The sequence below is a fragment of the Nyctereutes procyonoides genome, unplaced genomic scaffold (genome assembly GCF_905146905.1).
Source record: "Nyctereutes procyonoides isolate TBG_1078 unplaced genomic scaffold, NYPRO_anot_genome, whole genome shotgun sequence".
Taxonomy (NCBI): domain Eukaryota; kingdom Metazoa; phylum Chordata; class Mammalia; order Carnivora; family Canidae; genus Nyctereutes; species Nyctereutes procyonoides.
This window is the reverse complement of record NW_026575082.1, coordinates 21,713,631-21,729,605: the sequence shown is the minus strand read 5'-3', so window position 1 is coordinate 21,729,605 and position 15,975 is coordinate 21,713,631. Positions and strand designations below refer to the sequence as shown.

The 15,975-nt window shown below is 35.1% G+C and overlaps 1 protein-coding gene across 1 annotated transcript in view; it reads left to right on the top strand.

Moving 5' to 3' along the window:
- LOC129514498 (netrin receptor DCC) overlaps positions 1 to 15,975 on the top strand; it is a gene marked incomplete at its 5' end in the record, with an annotated part of 702,567 nt that overhangs the window by 413,394 nt on the left and 273,198 nt on the right. Inside the window, 2 exons of the mRNA XM_055333118.1 lie at positions 7,980 to 8,128; positions 9,821 to 9,959. Coding sequence (XP_055189093.1) covers positions 7,980 to 8,128; positions 9,821 to 9,959 — 288 coding nt within the window. The remainder of the gene's footprint in view (positions 1 to 7,979; positions 8,129 to 9,820; positions 9,960 to 15,975) is intronic.

Below are 15,975 nucleotides of genomic sequence, written 5' to 3'. Positions count from 1 at the left end.
ACAGACTATTACTTAGATCTGTTGCTATCCATTTTAAACAATGAGCTCAAGAATCATTTTTAAATTAACGAATGAATAAGGAGGTAGAACCATGCTCAGAATTTTGGACTGATTTGAGGACATTTGAATTATAGTTCATTATTTAAATGACAACACGTGATTTTTTTTTTTTCAAATGCACTAGTACTTTAGTTCCATTTTAAAAAAAGGGATTTGGTAGCTGTTAAATTGATGATTTAGGAACAGTAGGACACATTGTACTACACAGTCATTTTGAAAAGACTTTAAATATTCAAATGTTCAACTACATATTCTCTGACACTAACATTTGTCTTCATTTCAGACTTCCAGCTGAGAAACATCAGTATAATGGTGAAAAGACATCAGCCTCATTCAGTATTATGAGGGCAGTGGCACGTCTTGATCCTTCTAAAGCTTTTTCTGTGAAAATCTTATATTTGCATTCTTATTTAGAAGGGATTATTTAAACTCCAAAAATATTTTTAGAAGCTTATATTTGATAAATCATAATTTAGAATTTAGTCTGTTTAATACAAATATCAAACTACAGTAACAGACATCAGGAAGATAGACATGTAGATAAATATTGGAATAGAAACAGCAAGAGAAAGGAAGAAAAAGGAAAAAAAAGTATTCATATATGCTATGTGACTTCTTGATCAGCAAAAGCTCTAACATCTTGAAAACCTAAAATATTTGATGAATTAAACCAGATGAATTCAAATTCCTTGAATTGCCCATGATTTAACAAATGAAACAGAAGTCTTTCATAAACATGTTTCAGCTTTTGAATTTTACAAAAAGTTGAAGATGTCCCTTTAAATTGAAATTATTGCCATATTTCCCAGCATAAAGTAATTAGCAATCATTACCAATAAACTGATATTCAAGAATCATTGGTTTGAGTGCTGAGTGTTTTAGAGACTCTTGGTTTCAGCTCAGGTCTCATGGGTCAGAAGATCAAGCCTGCCTGGGGCTCTGAGCTCAGTGGGGAGTCTGCTTGAAGATTCCCACCCCTGCCTGTCCCCCAACTTCTGCATGCACATGCTCTTTCTCCCTCTCAAAAAAATAAATAAATCATTAAAAAAAAAAAAGAATCATCGGTTTTCAGAGCCAAAAGAAATCAGAGATATTATCTAATCTATTGGGAGATACCACTTGGGGAATCATAGACACTAATGATGGACACTATGGGCCCTACACCTAAAGAATGTACACAGTACATCCTTGAAAATGTACATACAATTTTAGGGGCTCCACGGACTCCTTGATGCCAATGGCTGGTCTTTATCATAAGTAGAGTAGGGGTAAGAAACTATACCTTCTGAACCTCACCTTAACCAATTATAGCTCGTTAAACTGATACCCTCACCTCTTTCTCTTGCCCTCGTGCACAAAGACATACTCTTACATATACAGGACAAAATACTTTCTGTCTTCAGTATGATTATATATGATAAATGATGCTGTATTAAAGATTCAGTTAACTTTTATATGCCATTTTGGGGGTTAATATCCAATAAGATCTCATTATAAATGAGTGCTCTGTTATACTATAAATTTATATACATAGTAAGAAATTACTGTCCCCAGTGCAAATAGTGACATGTAATACATCTCATTTACTCCAACATAAGTATTTAATTTGTTCTTAGGTACAGGTGTTGTAATGAATTTCTACTGAAACGCAATATTAAAATTTAAAAAGGTGGTTGGTTAAGCTGACATTGATTGATGAGTTACTTGCATAGATTATGCATCTATTCTGAAATCTTGCCATTCTTTGAAGAAATAGGTAACTCGAATAGAGATGAAGAGAAATTAGATGCAGTTTGCCACAAAATTATTGTCCAACTGAGGGGATCAGTGGGGATTATTAAAGACATCTTGGAAATGATGAGCAGTTAAGGCCATTATGTTTCTTGACTGACATACTAAAATGTAATGAAATGGAAGGCTGAAGCTGTTAACTGTATCGATTTCACATATAATTCCCATTGTGGAACACTTTTTGTCTCCCTTTTTCTCTTTCTCTCCTAATATGCATACAATAAATCACATATGTAAAACTATGTAAGCTATGCTTGAATATATAGGTATAGATCTGAATAAATACACAAATATATACATGCATACCTACACAATTAACGTAAAACACAGTATCTTATCCACAGACCCATGCTTGGGCTAAAATTCAAAAGGGAAATATTAGAGAATTCATGAATTTGAATGTATAGCATGTTGTGAAGAAAAATATGTACTAGCTTATGTGACATAGTCTTGACACTAGCTAGGAATAGTGTAAAGAAAAACATCCCATACACAGGCAATATTTTTGGTCTTAGTATACGATGAATGTATGATTTGGTATTAATTCTTTGACATTTTAATGTTTATACTTACTTGGAACAACAACCACAATATCATGGTATCTTAATTTTAATACAGGACAATGTTAGAGAAAATCAACTAATACAATCAGATCATAAAACAAAATTTATTTTATTTTTTAATAAGATTTTATTTATTTATTTATTCATGAGAGACACACAGAGAGAGAGAGAGAAAGAGAGGCAGAGAGAGAAGCAGACTCCACGCAGGGATCCTGACATTGACTTGATTGATCCCGGGTCTTCAGAATCAGGTCCTGGGCTGAAGGCGGCGCTAAACCCCTGAGCCGCCTGGGCTGCCCAACAAAATAGATTTTAAAACAAAAAGTTGAAGTAGGAAATAATTTAGTGCCAAGATGCAATCCTTTCTCAGAAAAAGACAAGTGGAAACTTTACAACAACAAATAGAATGTTATCATTTGGCCGGAACTGGCTTATACTCCTACTGCTGTTAGCGTACATTCATACTAAATGCTCTGAATGCCCTTTTTTACTTCTGGTGTCTATTATCTCTGTTTAAGATTCTTCTGGAATCCCAAGCACATGTTTTTCCCTGATACTGTCTAATGACCATTAAGAAGGGAGAATAATTCAGTTGTGAACAGACAATCCGAGGAGGCACTACCAGTGTGAACTGAATCCAAATTACTTACCGCCTGATGTTGTCTTATAGGTAACCAAGGTATTTAAGCACATAAACAAATTACAGAGTGGGCAAAGTGTACCTAGGTTCATGTGCACACAACAGACATGGACATATATACCAACTTTAGTTCTCATCAGGTATGTTAGGAAAACACTGTTTTCTGATCACTTGTAGTAGCAATCCTGAAGTAACAAGATCAAAGGAATTAGACTATGTAGAGTAGCTGTTTTCATTTTAGGCTTTTTATTTAGGGTAACATTTGATAATTTTATATAAGATATATACATTTGACACACACTTATTGAATATGTTGTATATGCCTAGCATTGTGCATATCCCTGTGGAGACCACAACTGCTCCTACTATATGGGAAACTAAGTAGAGTGTTTTGATCCTATTCCTTACAAACAGGCTGGACACTAAGCAGCCCTCGCCGGGCTCATCAGGGGAGGAGTGTGGCCTTTCAGTAGTTTTTGTGGGGATGCTGCCTTGAGTTGTAGGCATCTGGGTAGCCTGTCTGTTCTCCCCGACGATGCCTGATGGAAGTGGCTATGAGGTTGGCATATGTGATTGCTATATGCTCAAAGAGCCCTAGTCTGGTGGACTGTGCACTCCCATCCCCACTATTCTAGGTGGTGCCCTCAGCTTGGCCTTCCAGATTCTCAGGTGGCTTGCTCTTCTTCCAATTACCACCTTGTGTTCCAGTGGATGAGCAGAAACCTCCCAAATAATGTCTTCTCTTCCTTTCTCCAAGTGAAAGAGACTTGTTCATCCCCTAGGCCTCTTGGAGTCATTCTGCTTTGGGAAAACTTCCTTGAATGTAGAATGATGGTCTTGAATGTTGGCCATTTTTATTTTTATTTTTTTTTTTTTTAACAGTTGGCCATTTTTAAATCTTAGGCTGGGATTCCAGAATGAGCCATGTTTTTAGTAAGCAGTGCCCTTTCAGTTTAACTACAGGTGAGCAAGAAGAAACACATTTAGTTAATACTTTATACACCACTGGGTCACAAGGATATGCTCTGTGAAGTTTCAAAATTCTGGTTATGTCACATTCAACATGACATAAGTTAAGGAGGTCACTCCGTCTCAGTTCTCTTGCTCCTTTCTTTGTCTCTATTCCTTGGAAAAATAATAGGTTCCAAATCAGAAAACCTCCCCTCTTAAAATGTTTGCATTGTCATTGTGAACATGTCAGTAATCACAGAAGCATGAAAATTACAGTTTTTTATTGCTATTCTTTAAAATATTGTACTTTGAAAATCCAGTTGAACAATGTCAGTGGGCAAGTTTTTATTTTGCCTTTTTTTCCTCCCGTGGAGCAAAATGTTTGCTTCATTATAATACAGTTCTAATTGTATCAATATGAGCTTTGAAACAGGCACGACTCCCTGTTGTTGTATTGTACAGTATTATCTCCTGAAGTCCCCTTTGTGGAATAAGGGATTTTCCATAGAAAAATTACCCCTTCCTGGAAGAGTACCAAGGTGAGGGCACTCTCATTGTCTATCAGAATATAACTTTTTGAGAGCCAGAGTTCTCTCTATGGAAGGAAGGACATAAAAGGAATGGGGAACACAGGAACAAACCCTATAGAGATGGATTGCAATGGGAGGTGACTCTGTAGAGTCATGAAAATTGTACATGGGTACCTGTGCATTTCAGTATATGTATGCATGAATGCATTTCTGTATGTACAAGTGTATACACGCTCCTGTTTTTCATTCACTAATACGATCTAGAGGCAAGACACCCAAGTAGCAATGAACACAGCTAAAACCCAGATCTTTGTCTTGAATACCATTCCCCACTAAAAGGGATGAGACATCTCTGGAGAAATGTTTGTTTCCATAACTGAGGCAGGTAAAGGTGAGCCTTGAATATAGTATGCTAGGAAAATAAGAAGTTCTCCAACAAGTGGTGGAGCTTGTTGCAAGGATAGAGGAACCATCTTAAAGAGGACTTCACTGGCCAAATTTGAGCTGGACAATTTGAACACCAAAAGATTAAGGTCAATTGTGAATGATAAACCATAAAAAAAAATAGAAATCCATGTGCCTGTACCACCTATATGGGTTCTTGGGGCATCTGGGTGGCTCAGTAGGTTAAGCATCTAACTTTTTATTTCAGCCCAGGTCATGATCCAGTCTGGGTCCTGAGATCAAGTGCTGCATGGAGCTCTGTGCTCATTGGGGAGTCCACTCGTCACTCTCCCTCTGCTCCCCTCTCCCTCTCAAATAAATAAATAAATAAATAAATAAATAAATAAATAAATAAGATCTTAAAAGAAATGTAGGGGTGCCTAGGTGGGTCAGTCAGTGAAGCATCTGCCTTCTGCTCAGGTCATGATCCCAGGGTCTTGGAATCAAGCCCTGCATTGGATCTCCTGCTCCTCCCTGCCCATCTTCCTTTCCCCAAGCTCATTGTCTCTCTTGATCTCCCTCAAGCTCTCTCTCTCTCTCAAATAAATAAATAAATAAATAAATAAATAAATAAAATATTTTTTAAAAGAAATGTGGGTTCTTACTTATAATAGAATGTTAAGTACCAAACAATGTGGAGGAAGTGTTTAAAAAATATTTTGTGACCACCATGCTAAAAATTGATTTATAATAATTAATAGGTATTAATTCTAAGAGACTTTGATAAATAATATTTATATTATCCTGACATAATATCTCCCCACAAATTGCTTATTGCTTATGAGCAGTGGAGCAGAGGTTGGGGTATTGTGGGGAGGGTACAGGGGGACCAGTTAACTCTATGGTGGAGAAATCTGGCAGCGCCTCGACCAAGTATTCAGAACTAACATAACAGGCTGGGGAGGGAGAGAAGGCTTATGCCTCTGGACATGATGCCCTGAGGAGACCGACATCACTCTTATTTCATTTCAGTCTAGAATGCATAATCAAAATCCAACATGAAGAAACAAAAGCAAACCCCAAATAAGTAATATTTTATTAATTAAAAAAAGAGACTATAATCTTCAAAAGTATAAATCACCTAAAAGATAAAGATGGGCTTTGGAACTGTTCCAGCCCAAAGCCAACTAAAGAGATAATGACAGTGAAATGCTAACTTGACCCTAGACCGAATCCTGAACTGGAGAGGGAAATGCTACATAAAGTACATTTTTGGGTCAGGTGACACAATTGGAATGCAGATGAAGATTAGGTAAAAGTATTGTGTTAGAATGAAATTGCACCGAAGTTACTATTCACGTATACACTAATGTGTAGGAAATACGCACTGAAGTATTTGGGGGTAGAAAGACATAGTATGTGTAACTTAATCTAAATAGATAGATTCTCTATCTCTATATAATAAATACAATAAATGCAGTATTTATGCATGTATGGAAAAAGATAGGTAATATATGTATATCTAGGTAAAGGGAACATGGGTATTCTATGTACTATTTTCATTCTTAAAATTTTCTGTAGGTTTAAAATGATTTTCAAGTAAGCTTTTAAGAAATTGTTAGCAATTATTTGTTAAGGTGAAATAATGCAGATGTTAATAATAGGTATGCTCAAGATTTGGGGACTGGCGGGAAAATCTGTGAAGGTGACCCAAATGAAGTATATATCAGAAACATGTACATATATATTATTATATATATTTATATATAATATCAGAAAATGTATATAAAATATAAATTTTTCCCCAAATAAATGTGTGAGCAGTGGTGCCTTAAGGAGGCTGGATGCCATGCAATGAATCCTAGAAAATGATCCTGGGACACAGGCACTGCACTGATCTAAACTCTGTCAGCCAGGTTTTCAGATTGTTTTCCGTGGAACATTCAAACTCACAAAATTCTACTAGAGGCCTAAAATGTGCATCTGTTCAAACCTAGGTAATATTTCTCCCCTACGCTGGGGCAAATGTACAGTGTGTTTAAGTTAAAATTATTATACTGGCAATGATGAAACTCTTTTAATTGAGATTATGATTACTAGCATGGGTACTGGATTTACAATTTACATACCATATATTCAGGTCTATAAATAAAAAGTTTTGCACAAGTTAAAAAATTGCAAGTCTGGAATTTGAAGGAGTTTCTTAACTTACGTCATATGCAAGCCTGATCTGATCATATGTTTTATGCTGTGTATAGTCTTTAATAATTCTGTTTGATGTGAATATCATGTATTTTTCTCAAATATGTGATTTGATATACAGACCCCACTTGAGGTGTTAAATATAACACTGCACATGTACCACATTATCTTCCTAAAATCTGAAAATTTCTATGTCTCAAAATTTATCTGGACACAAGTGTTTTGGTTAAGCAATTGTGATCCGGTGCTATATAATTTCTTTAATAAACACAATACTTATTCTTGATTAAGTAAAGTAGCAGTTATGAGAGAAAATGGAATACTAGAAAGTGAAATTGAAAATTAAATGCCAAAATTAATTTAAAGGACACAGAATTGGTCAAGATTTAAAAATGCTGACATAAATAAAGATGTTGTAAGTTATCCATAGCCTTGCTGTTTATTTAAAATATAAGTAGAATCACGATGTACAAGAATTCTAATTGTATTTTCTCTTTTTCCTTCTGTGGTTATTGGTCATACACAAAGGCATACTGGCATAGTGGAAAGCTTTCCATACTAAAAATTTGGACTAAGAATTCTCCTCTTTTTCTGTCATTTTCCAAGTCATTTACATTCCCTGACCAGTTTCCTCCACTGTAAAATGAAACGGGTAACTTAAGATTAATTTGTCCTCTCCTGAATTTCATAATGAAATGATTCTAAAATTCATTACCTTATATTTACGTTTTATTTCTTATCCCATTTTGTTCTAAAAATAGTACATAGGGCTATAATATCCTTAAGCTGTAAAAGATGTATTTTGCTTATTTTGCAAAATAGAACCCTCTGAGACTAATCAATTTCTTTTGTACACAGTACAAGTTCCAGGGCCAGTAGAAAACCTGCACGCCGTATCTACCTCACCTACCTCAATTCTTATTACCTGGGAACCCCCTGCCTATGCAAACGGTCCAGTCCAAGGGTACAGATTATTCTGCACTGAGGTGTCCACGGGAAAGGAACAGGTAGGCAAGGGAATGGACCCAATGCTGCCACCTATTGGATAGTTCTAGGACCAGAGCCATAGGAGAAGATCTACAGACTTTTGGTACAGTCCAGTCCAGCATCTTATTTGGATAGCTAATTAGTTTTAAAGTACTGGTTATTAGAAGCTATAAACAATTTAATTGAATTCTGATTGTAAGAGAAGCAAATGGGCAATGAGGTGAAGTCACTATAAAATAGGATTTATTTATTTATTTATTTATTTATTTATTTATTTATTTATTTTTGTGGTCTAAGTAGATAGTGGCCCCGGGCAGGTGTAGCCACATTTACATGAACTCATCTGGTCCTAGAAAACATTTTGAGTCCTTATCTTAAGAATGATTGATCTTTTCAGTCACGTTACTTTTTTTGTTCTTATATATCTGAGTTATTTCTGTCTTCTCCTCACCATCAGGTTGTAGTCACCTGTAGTCATTTTTCATTGTTTTTCAGGAAACCTCTCTCCAGAAGGCTACTTGCTTCCTTCTTACATTTTGTGTTTTGCACAGACCCCTAAAAATAGGACAATTAGATTTTCAGATAAATAAGTATTGAAGGGGAGACATATGAGACTCAGAAATTCTGTTTTGTGACATGTATCTGACTATTGAGAAGTTTACTTCCAGATTCTCAATCTCATGTGGAAAAAGATATATAGACAGTGCATAGCTAAGTAAGAAAAACCAAGAGCCCACCTTGGGATAGTAGAGTTCTTAGAATGTCTTATGAAGCCTGCCAAGCATACTGTGGTCTTCATGCGTCCACACAAACTGCATGATAGAGATTTTACTTTAAAAAAATGTTTTGCAAAAATCCTTTTCAGAAATTGTTTGAGCCCTAAGTTATGTTGCACAAGAGGAATTACTAAGATCTCTTATATAATCATTCATCCCGGGTTTTGTTGTTGTTGTTGTTGTTGTTGTTGTTGTTGATTTGCTGTCTTCATGCTATTTAGCTCTTGCTTTCATTCTTCTTTGCAACACATTTTTGGCTTCTCCAATAATGCATTTCACCTACCCACTTAAATAAATTCAGAAATGATGTTACCTGAGACAAATATGAGTGTGAGCATCATTGTGGAGAGTAAAATAATAGGTCTTCTAGAACAAATTGGCTCTGATTTCTCAATGACCTTCACCTCCAGTACCTCATTTCTGCAGCTGTGAAGTGCTGAAAACGGTTCCAACCCACCTCACAGCACTGTAGGAGAGAAAGATTGTGGCAAAGTATCTGTCAGTTTCAAGAACCGGGGGTATATTTCAGCAAGTGAGGGAAGAAATCTACTGTTTTGTAGTGAATTATTCCATTTCGGGTAGAGGAGCAAGTATAGTATCTCTTCCCATGGATTCACAGGCTGCCTTGTGCCTGTCAGAGTTTTGGTGTGGGTGGAACACCTCATGCCATTCGATGTATTGGCTGGCATTAAACACATTGGAGCTTAATGACTGTAAAAATAGCCTGGTGCTATTTTAACTAGAAGTCTACAGAATGGTTTGGGATTTAGTGGGGGAGTGTGTGTCACAAGTTAGGTTTTACAACAACTCATTAGAAGGCTAGAGTGTAGTTTTGTGAGTAAGAGTCTAATATCCAATTCTGTGATTGCACAGAATGGCTGCCATTTCTGCTTTAATGTGCCTCCTGAATAACAGTTTGGCATTTTATGTCTCCAGAATATAGAGGTTGATGGACTATCTTATAAGCTGGAAGGCCTGAAAAAATTCACGGAATATACTCTTCGATTCTTAGCTTATAATCGCTATGGGCCAGGAGTATCTACTGATGACATAACGGTGGTTACACTTTCTGACGGTAAGTCATAGACAGTGAAACTTGACTCACGTATTTGGCAGTAATGACATAATGTTGCATGTATGCTATAGATTGCATCCTTAAGGTTTTCTAATTGAAACTTTATGGCATATATTAGCATAAATTAAAATTTTGACTAGTTCACTCAAGCTATCTATTATGGTTAAATTTCAGTTTTCAAAAAGGTATATTCTATACCCTGTGTCAGAATTCCTAATAGGTAATCTTCAAAAGTGTGGGTCCTGCCTAAGGGCTAAAATTTTTGGGGTGAGGAGGGGTCTCTTTATGTCTGTAAACACAAACTGATTTATGCATGTGTATGGACTAATGTACATCACTCTGTCCCTTTTTAGTTCTCATTCTAAAGGGGATGGATGATGAAAAATGTAAGCGACGGACAGCCCTCCTACCTATGCCACTTAAATTGAAAACATTTTGTAAGGATTTAGGCCAAATAATCCAGTATTGAAGATATTAAAACTAAGCAGGATAATGCATAATTTTACTTGTACCTCGCCTAACAGGTGAAATATTAGACATATTTTCTGAAATATCATAAAAGAGAAGAAGAACTCTTAATGAAAAAGATGGATTTGGCAAAGCAGTAGCAGAGGAAACTAGAGATCTAAGAAAAGAATAAGAAAATGTTGGGAAATTTAATGACCAGTCAAAATAAAGGACAGCGGTATATATGCTATGGGGCCAGTGAAATTCAGGCAGGTGTAGAAATGCAGAGATGACCTCCATGAATATTAAAAAGGCAACAAGCTATCTCTTTTCAGCAATGGTTTGCATGCTGCTGTATATAATTCTATAAATTATTGATCTTCTGAATTTCAAAGAAATAAAAAAAAAAGACCTTAACTTGTGATTCCTTAACCAATCCATCATGGTTTAATCTGGAAAAGTATCTGGGTGGATATTTCACACAGTATCAGTGGACCAAGGAAGGTCATGCATGTTATTAAGGACAGGGCTGCAAAGACACAGGAAGGATGCTCATTTGCAATTTCAACTTAAAAATATATTTTATATGTGACACCACTTCAGTATCATTTTTAATGCCCATCCATCTGATTCTGTTATTGAAGACAGAATAGAATATTTATTGGCAGAATAAATTACTTCACAACTTATAATTATAAAAATAAAAGGAAAACAAGTGAAAATGAATATTTTACATAATTTATGTAGATTTCATTCACACTCTGTACTGTAATACTGTGGCCTTATTCTCCACTTTGGTTTTAAATGTCATAAGTGAGAGAGAGAGATTATTACTCTTTAGTCCAGGAATTATTATCTCTAAGTGTTGCAACAGTTAGGACTTAGAAAATGCCTGTCACTAAATAAAAGGATTTCATGACCCTAACTCTACAAGCATCACCACGCAAAGGATGCCAACTTGTCTTTATTGATGTATTTGGCGGGAGAAAGCAAGAACTGAGTGGTCCCCTTGGAGTGGGCTTCTGGACCTGCTCCCCATTCCTCTTCACAATCAATTCATCTTTTTTGATTTCCAATGAAAACCCCTACACTCTTGGCTTTCTATCTCTTGTTATCCAGTCAGTCCCCTTCTTCCTCTCTATCTGATGTCTTCTCTCTATCGAAGCTGTCCATGCGGAGGGCACACATCATACAGAGATGTATTTCATCACATTTCATAGCCTCCTACTTCCCAACCCGCAGTCGTGAAGCTGTCTTCTTGACTTTCTGGGTGTTATAAAAGGGAGATGTTGTGGAAATTAAATGGGCTAATCCATGTGAGCACCTAAAATATGAACATGTCATACATTTAGGTGTTCAATAAATGTCATCTATAACAATGCACATGTCACTTTTTCTCCTTGTACTATATGTTCTTAAGGTGAGGGATGCTGTTATATTCATCTCTCTACTCATCATCTCAGTAAATACTTGCTGAATTAATCAGACAGTTCAGCCAAACAATACAATTTTTTGTATGTGTAGATTTATCTTTCGGACTTCCCGTTTATGTGGCTAATTTAATAGATGACTGTGTCTACATCTGTGTTAGAGAGAACATTGTGTTTCTTATCAGGTCAGAGGAACCCTTACCATAAAAATTTATATTGGGACCATAAAAAATGGAATAAAAGCAAAATAAAAATGCAAGTAATATTCTTTTTTTTTTCCTGAATCAATTATCCCAATGGTACTCCTGTTATGCTAAAATGCTTGTGAAGATTTTTATCCTGATAAGCTGTCATCTCTAATTTAGCCTGCTTTTTAATTGTATTTCTGGGAAGAAAAATTGTTTTTCATTCAGATTCCTCCACTTATTGTGTCATTTCTTTATAACGATCCACTTCTTTAAACCATTTGGGATTGTAGAATATCAGATCTAGGCAGCCTGATATTTAGTGTGGATATTTAGTGTGGATGACTAGTTTTGCCAATTTGTTCCCAAACACTGTCTCTTTAACTAGTTGACAACTGTAGCTCATTAAAATATTTTATGAGTCAATTAATATTTATGAATTCCCATGCAGGCTTGCTCTGTGCCCAAAAGGGGAGGGAACCAATTTCATAGGCAAACTTAGCTTTAAGAATGTGCTTAAGAATGTGCTTCTAAAAAAAAAAAAAAAAAAAAAAAAAGATTGTGCTTCTTACGGTTGTCACTGGTATTTATTGAGTACTTATTAGTGCAAGGCCTTGCTCTAATCACTTTGCTTTATTAACCTTTAATCCTCATGATACTATAATTTTTTCCCCTACTTTACAGATGACAAAACTAATATTAGAAAGAAGTCAAAGGTAAGCAGCAGAGCCAGGTCACATAAGCTAGTAAGAAAAGGAGCAAGATTTAATGTGAAAAAATCTTGAGTCTCTCTTATTTTGTAATGAATTTCTCATATGAATTGCTTGAAGTACAAAGCTCGTAATCATATATCAGTTATTTCAATCCATAAATAAATCATGTTCAAGACAGCACACATTTGGTAAAGAGAGAAATTCAAGTGTCTGTCTATATGGACATTCAGTTACAAATGTGGGGACTTTATGTACTCTACAGAATGTATCATCATATCAAACCACCATGTGGCACCATATTGAGGGGAGTTTCTAGACCAAATCCCACAGATTGGCTTTAAGGAACCTGTTGTAAATGATAAATTGCTTGACATTTTAAAGAGAAAACAATGAACTATGGTCTTCTTTTCCTCATGAGACAACAAAATATCTTGGGAAATCAAATAAAGAAAAGCTCAAACTAATGTGGATTCCATTTACTTCCACCAAGCAATTAACCCTATCTACTATATCTCAATAATAGGGGAATTGATAGTGAGAGGCAAGGAGTGGAGATTGATAACTAAAAATGCTACAGAAAAAAAAAACTCTCTACTTTATTTCCTGATTATGTAAAGCAAGAATAGTCAATGTGCTAGAAGTTTGTGAAGTTATACGATGGAGCACTTGGCATTTTTTCAGTCGGTGCCTATTTTAATCTTCAGTGCTTTACAGAATAATTTGAATATAGATCCTCTTAAATTCTTCTTCATTGTGAGGATGTCAGTCTGTTTAATTTTTTCCAGTCACACACATTGTTATTATTTCCAGCATACTCTATTATTTCCACTTTTAAAGAAATAAACTGTGGAGCTGGTCTTATTAAAGCCTCTGCATTCCCCCCCCTTTCCTGAAAACTGGACTGGGATGTCCATGGGCCTGTGAAGGTAGTTCAAGGAAATCTGTTTCATTAATGTAACATTTGAGAAGAGTTGAGAATATAGAGAAATTGCCAAGTGCAGAAGAGCCCTTCTGACTATTTTAGCTTTTTTAAAAAAGGATCTTAATGTTTTAATCATAGTAATGTAAAATGGAATATAATATATAAAAGAATCAAAGTTTTAGAAATGAGTTTTGAAGGAAACTTATCTATTAAGAATAAAAAAAAACACACACATATTTTAAAGGCTCCATGAAAAAGGACATCCAAATGCCACCAAGCATGTGAAAAGATGTTCCTCATTATTAGTCCTTGGGGAAAAGCAAACAAAAACACTAGATATAGATATAGATATAGATATAGATATAGATATAGATATAGATATAGATATAGATACCAAATGACTAAAATGAAAAAGATTCAGAAGAAAAACAAAGGTTGGTAAGGATATGGGAATTCTGGAAATTTGCTATATTCTTAATCAGAGTGTAAATTGGTGTGACCACCTTGGAAAATTTTGTCTACTAAAGCTGGATGTATATATAAACCCATAGGGGTTTCTACTGCTATCAGGATTTCCATTCCTAGGTATATAATGAAGGAAATGAGTGCAGTTATTCATCAAAAGACATGTACAAAAGTTTTCATAGCAGATTTATTCTCAGAGCCCCAAATTGAAAATAATCCAGTGACATTCATCTATAGGAGTAAATATAAAATATAATAGTCACGTATTAGAATATGTAGGAACAATAAAAAAACAAACAAAAGCACTGAAACTACTGCGAAATGAGCCAGAAAGAATGAATCCCAAGAAATAATAATGAGCAAGAGAAACCAGGCTGAAAAAAATAACTGATTGCATTTTTAGTAAGCTCAAAAGCAAGCTAAACTAATTGATGGTGTTAGAAATCAGAATAGTGGTTACTCTTAGAAGGATATTGATTGGGAAGGGACCCAAGTGAACTTTCCAGGATACTGAAACTATTTTATATCTTGATCTAGGGGGTGTTTAAATGTGAACACACCACACACATATAACTTTATCCAGTAGCACATATAAGATTTGTGCATTATACTATGTGTATGCAAACATTAATTTTAAGATATAAAACTGCAAAAATAAAGCTTGTTATGACTAAAACCTTGAGAATGAAAAAGGTTTTATTATGTCTTATAATCTTTCTGTTAATTAATCAATTAGCTAATTAATTCAACACATATTTGCTGCACGTGACCCGCATGCCTGACACTCTTTGATACTGAGGATTCAGCATCAAAAGGGACAAGAATCCTGGACCCTGTGGGGATTATATTCTATATTTGAAAATAAATATAATATGAACTAAAATAAATAGAATAAAAAAGTCTATTTCTTAAATCATAAAATATTTTTTGAAAGAATTCTTGCTGACCTAATTTATGAAAACAAGCCTCTGGTGAGAGTTTTTTTGTTTTTGTCACAAGCTGTGTTGACCACAACTTTCACCAAGTACTAAGATATGAAATTCAAAATGAAAATAAAGCAAGTGATTATAATTCCTATGGTGTCCAGAAAGGCCCAGGAGCTAATATTTAAGTAAGTATTCATTTGTACATGTAATCGAGTCAGTAACTATTAATTGAATGTCAGTTTGTGGGCTGTGAAGATTAATCAGACATGTATCATGCCCTCATGGTGATTACTTTTCAGAAGGCAAACTCAGAGTAGGGCATAAGTGAATTCATATAGATGAAGGTAAATATAAGGACCCTAGAGAAAATATAAGTACCCTAGAGAAGTGTAGATATTATCCAAGTTCAAGTTCAAGAACGGGCAACATGACAGAGAAGGGTCCATAAATTCTTGAAAATGCTGAGAGCATTTCTTTTCTGGTAAATCATTTTGTCATGAACACAATAGGGACTACTCATTTTACAGATTAATACGTGGTAAGTGTTTATTGAATACTACTTCCATTTCTTTTGTGGGGCAGAAAGCTTTATTCTATTTATGACTCCTCTAGGACATCCTGGATAGTGTCCGACACATCCCAGCCATTTAGTGAATGTTTATTTTTGAATTACTCACGTGATGGAATATTCACTTTTTGGTATGGTAAATATTCACTACAAGTATTATGAAGAAAGCTGTGCACGTCCCTCCTTCTTCCATGAAGGAATGTGACAATCAAAATGCAGACAAGAGAAAAAAATAAACCTAAAAAATCCACAAAGAAAAATAAACTGCTTTTTTGTTAATGGAACTGATTCGACGAATGCTATTTGATAACCTGTTTGCATCTCCTGAAATACACAATATCTTAGGCCTTTAAAACCACT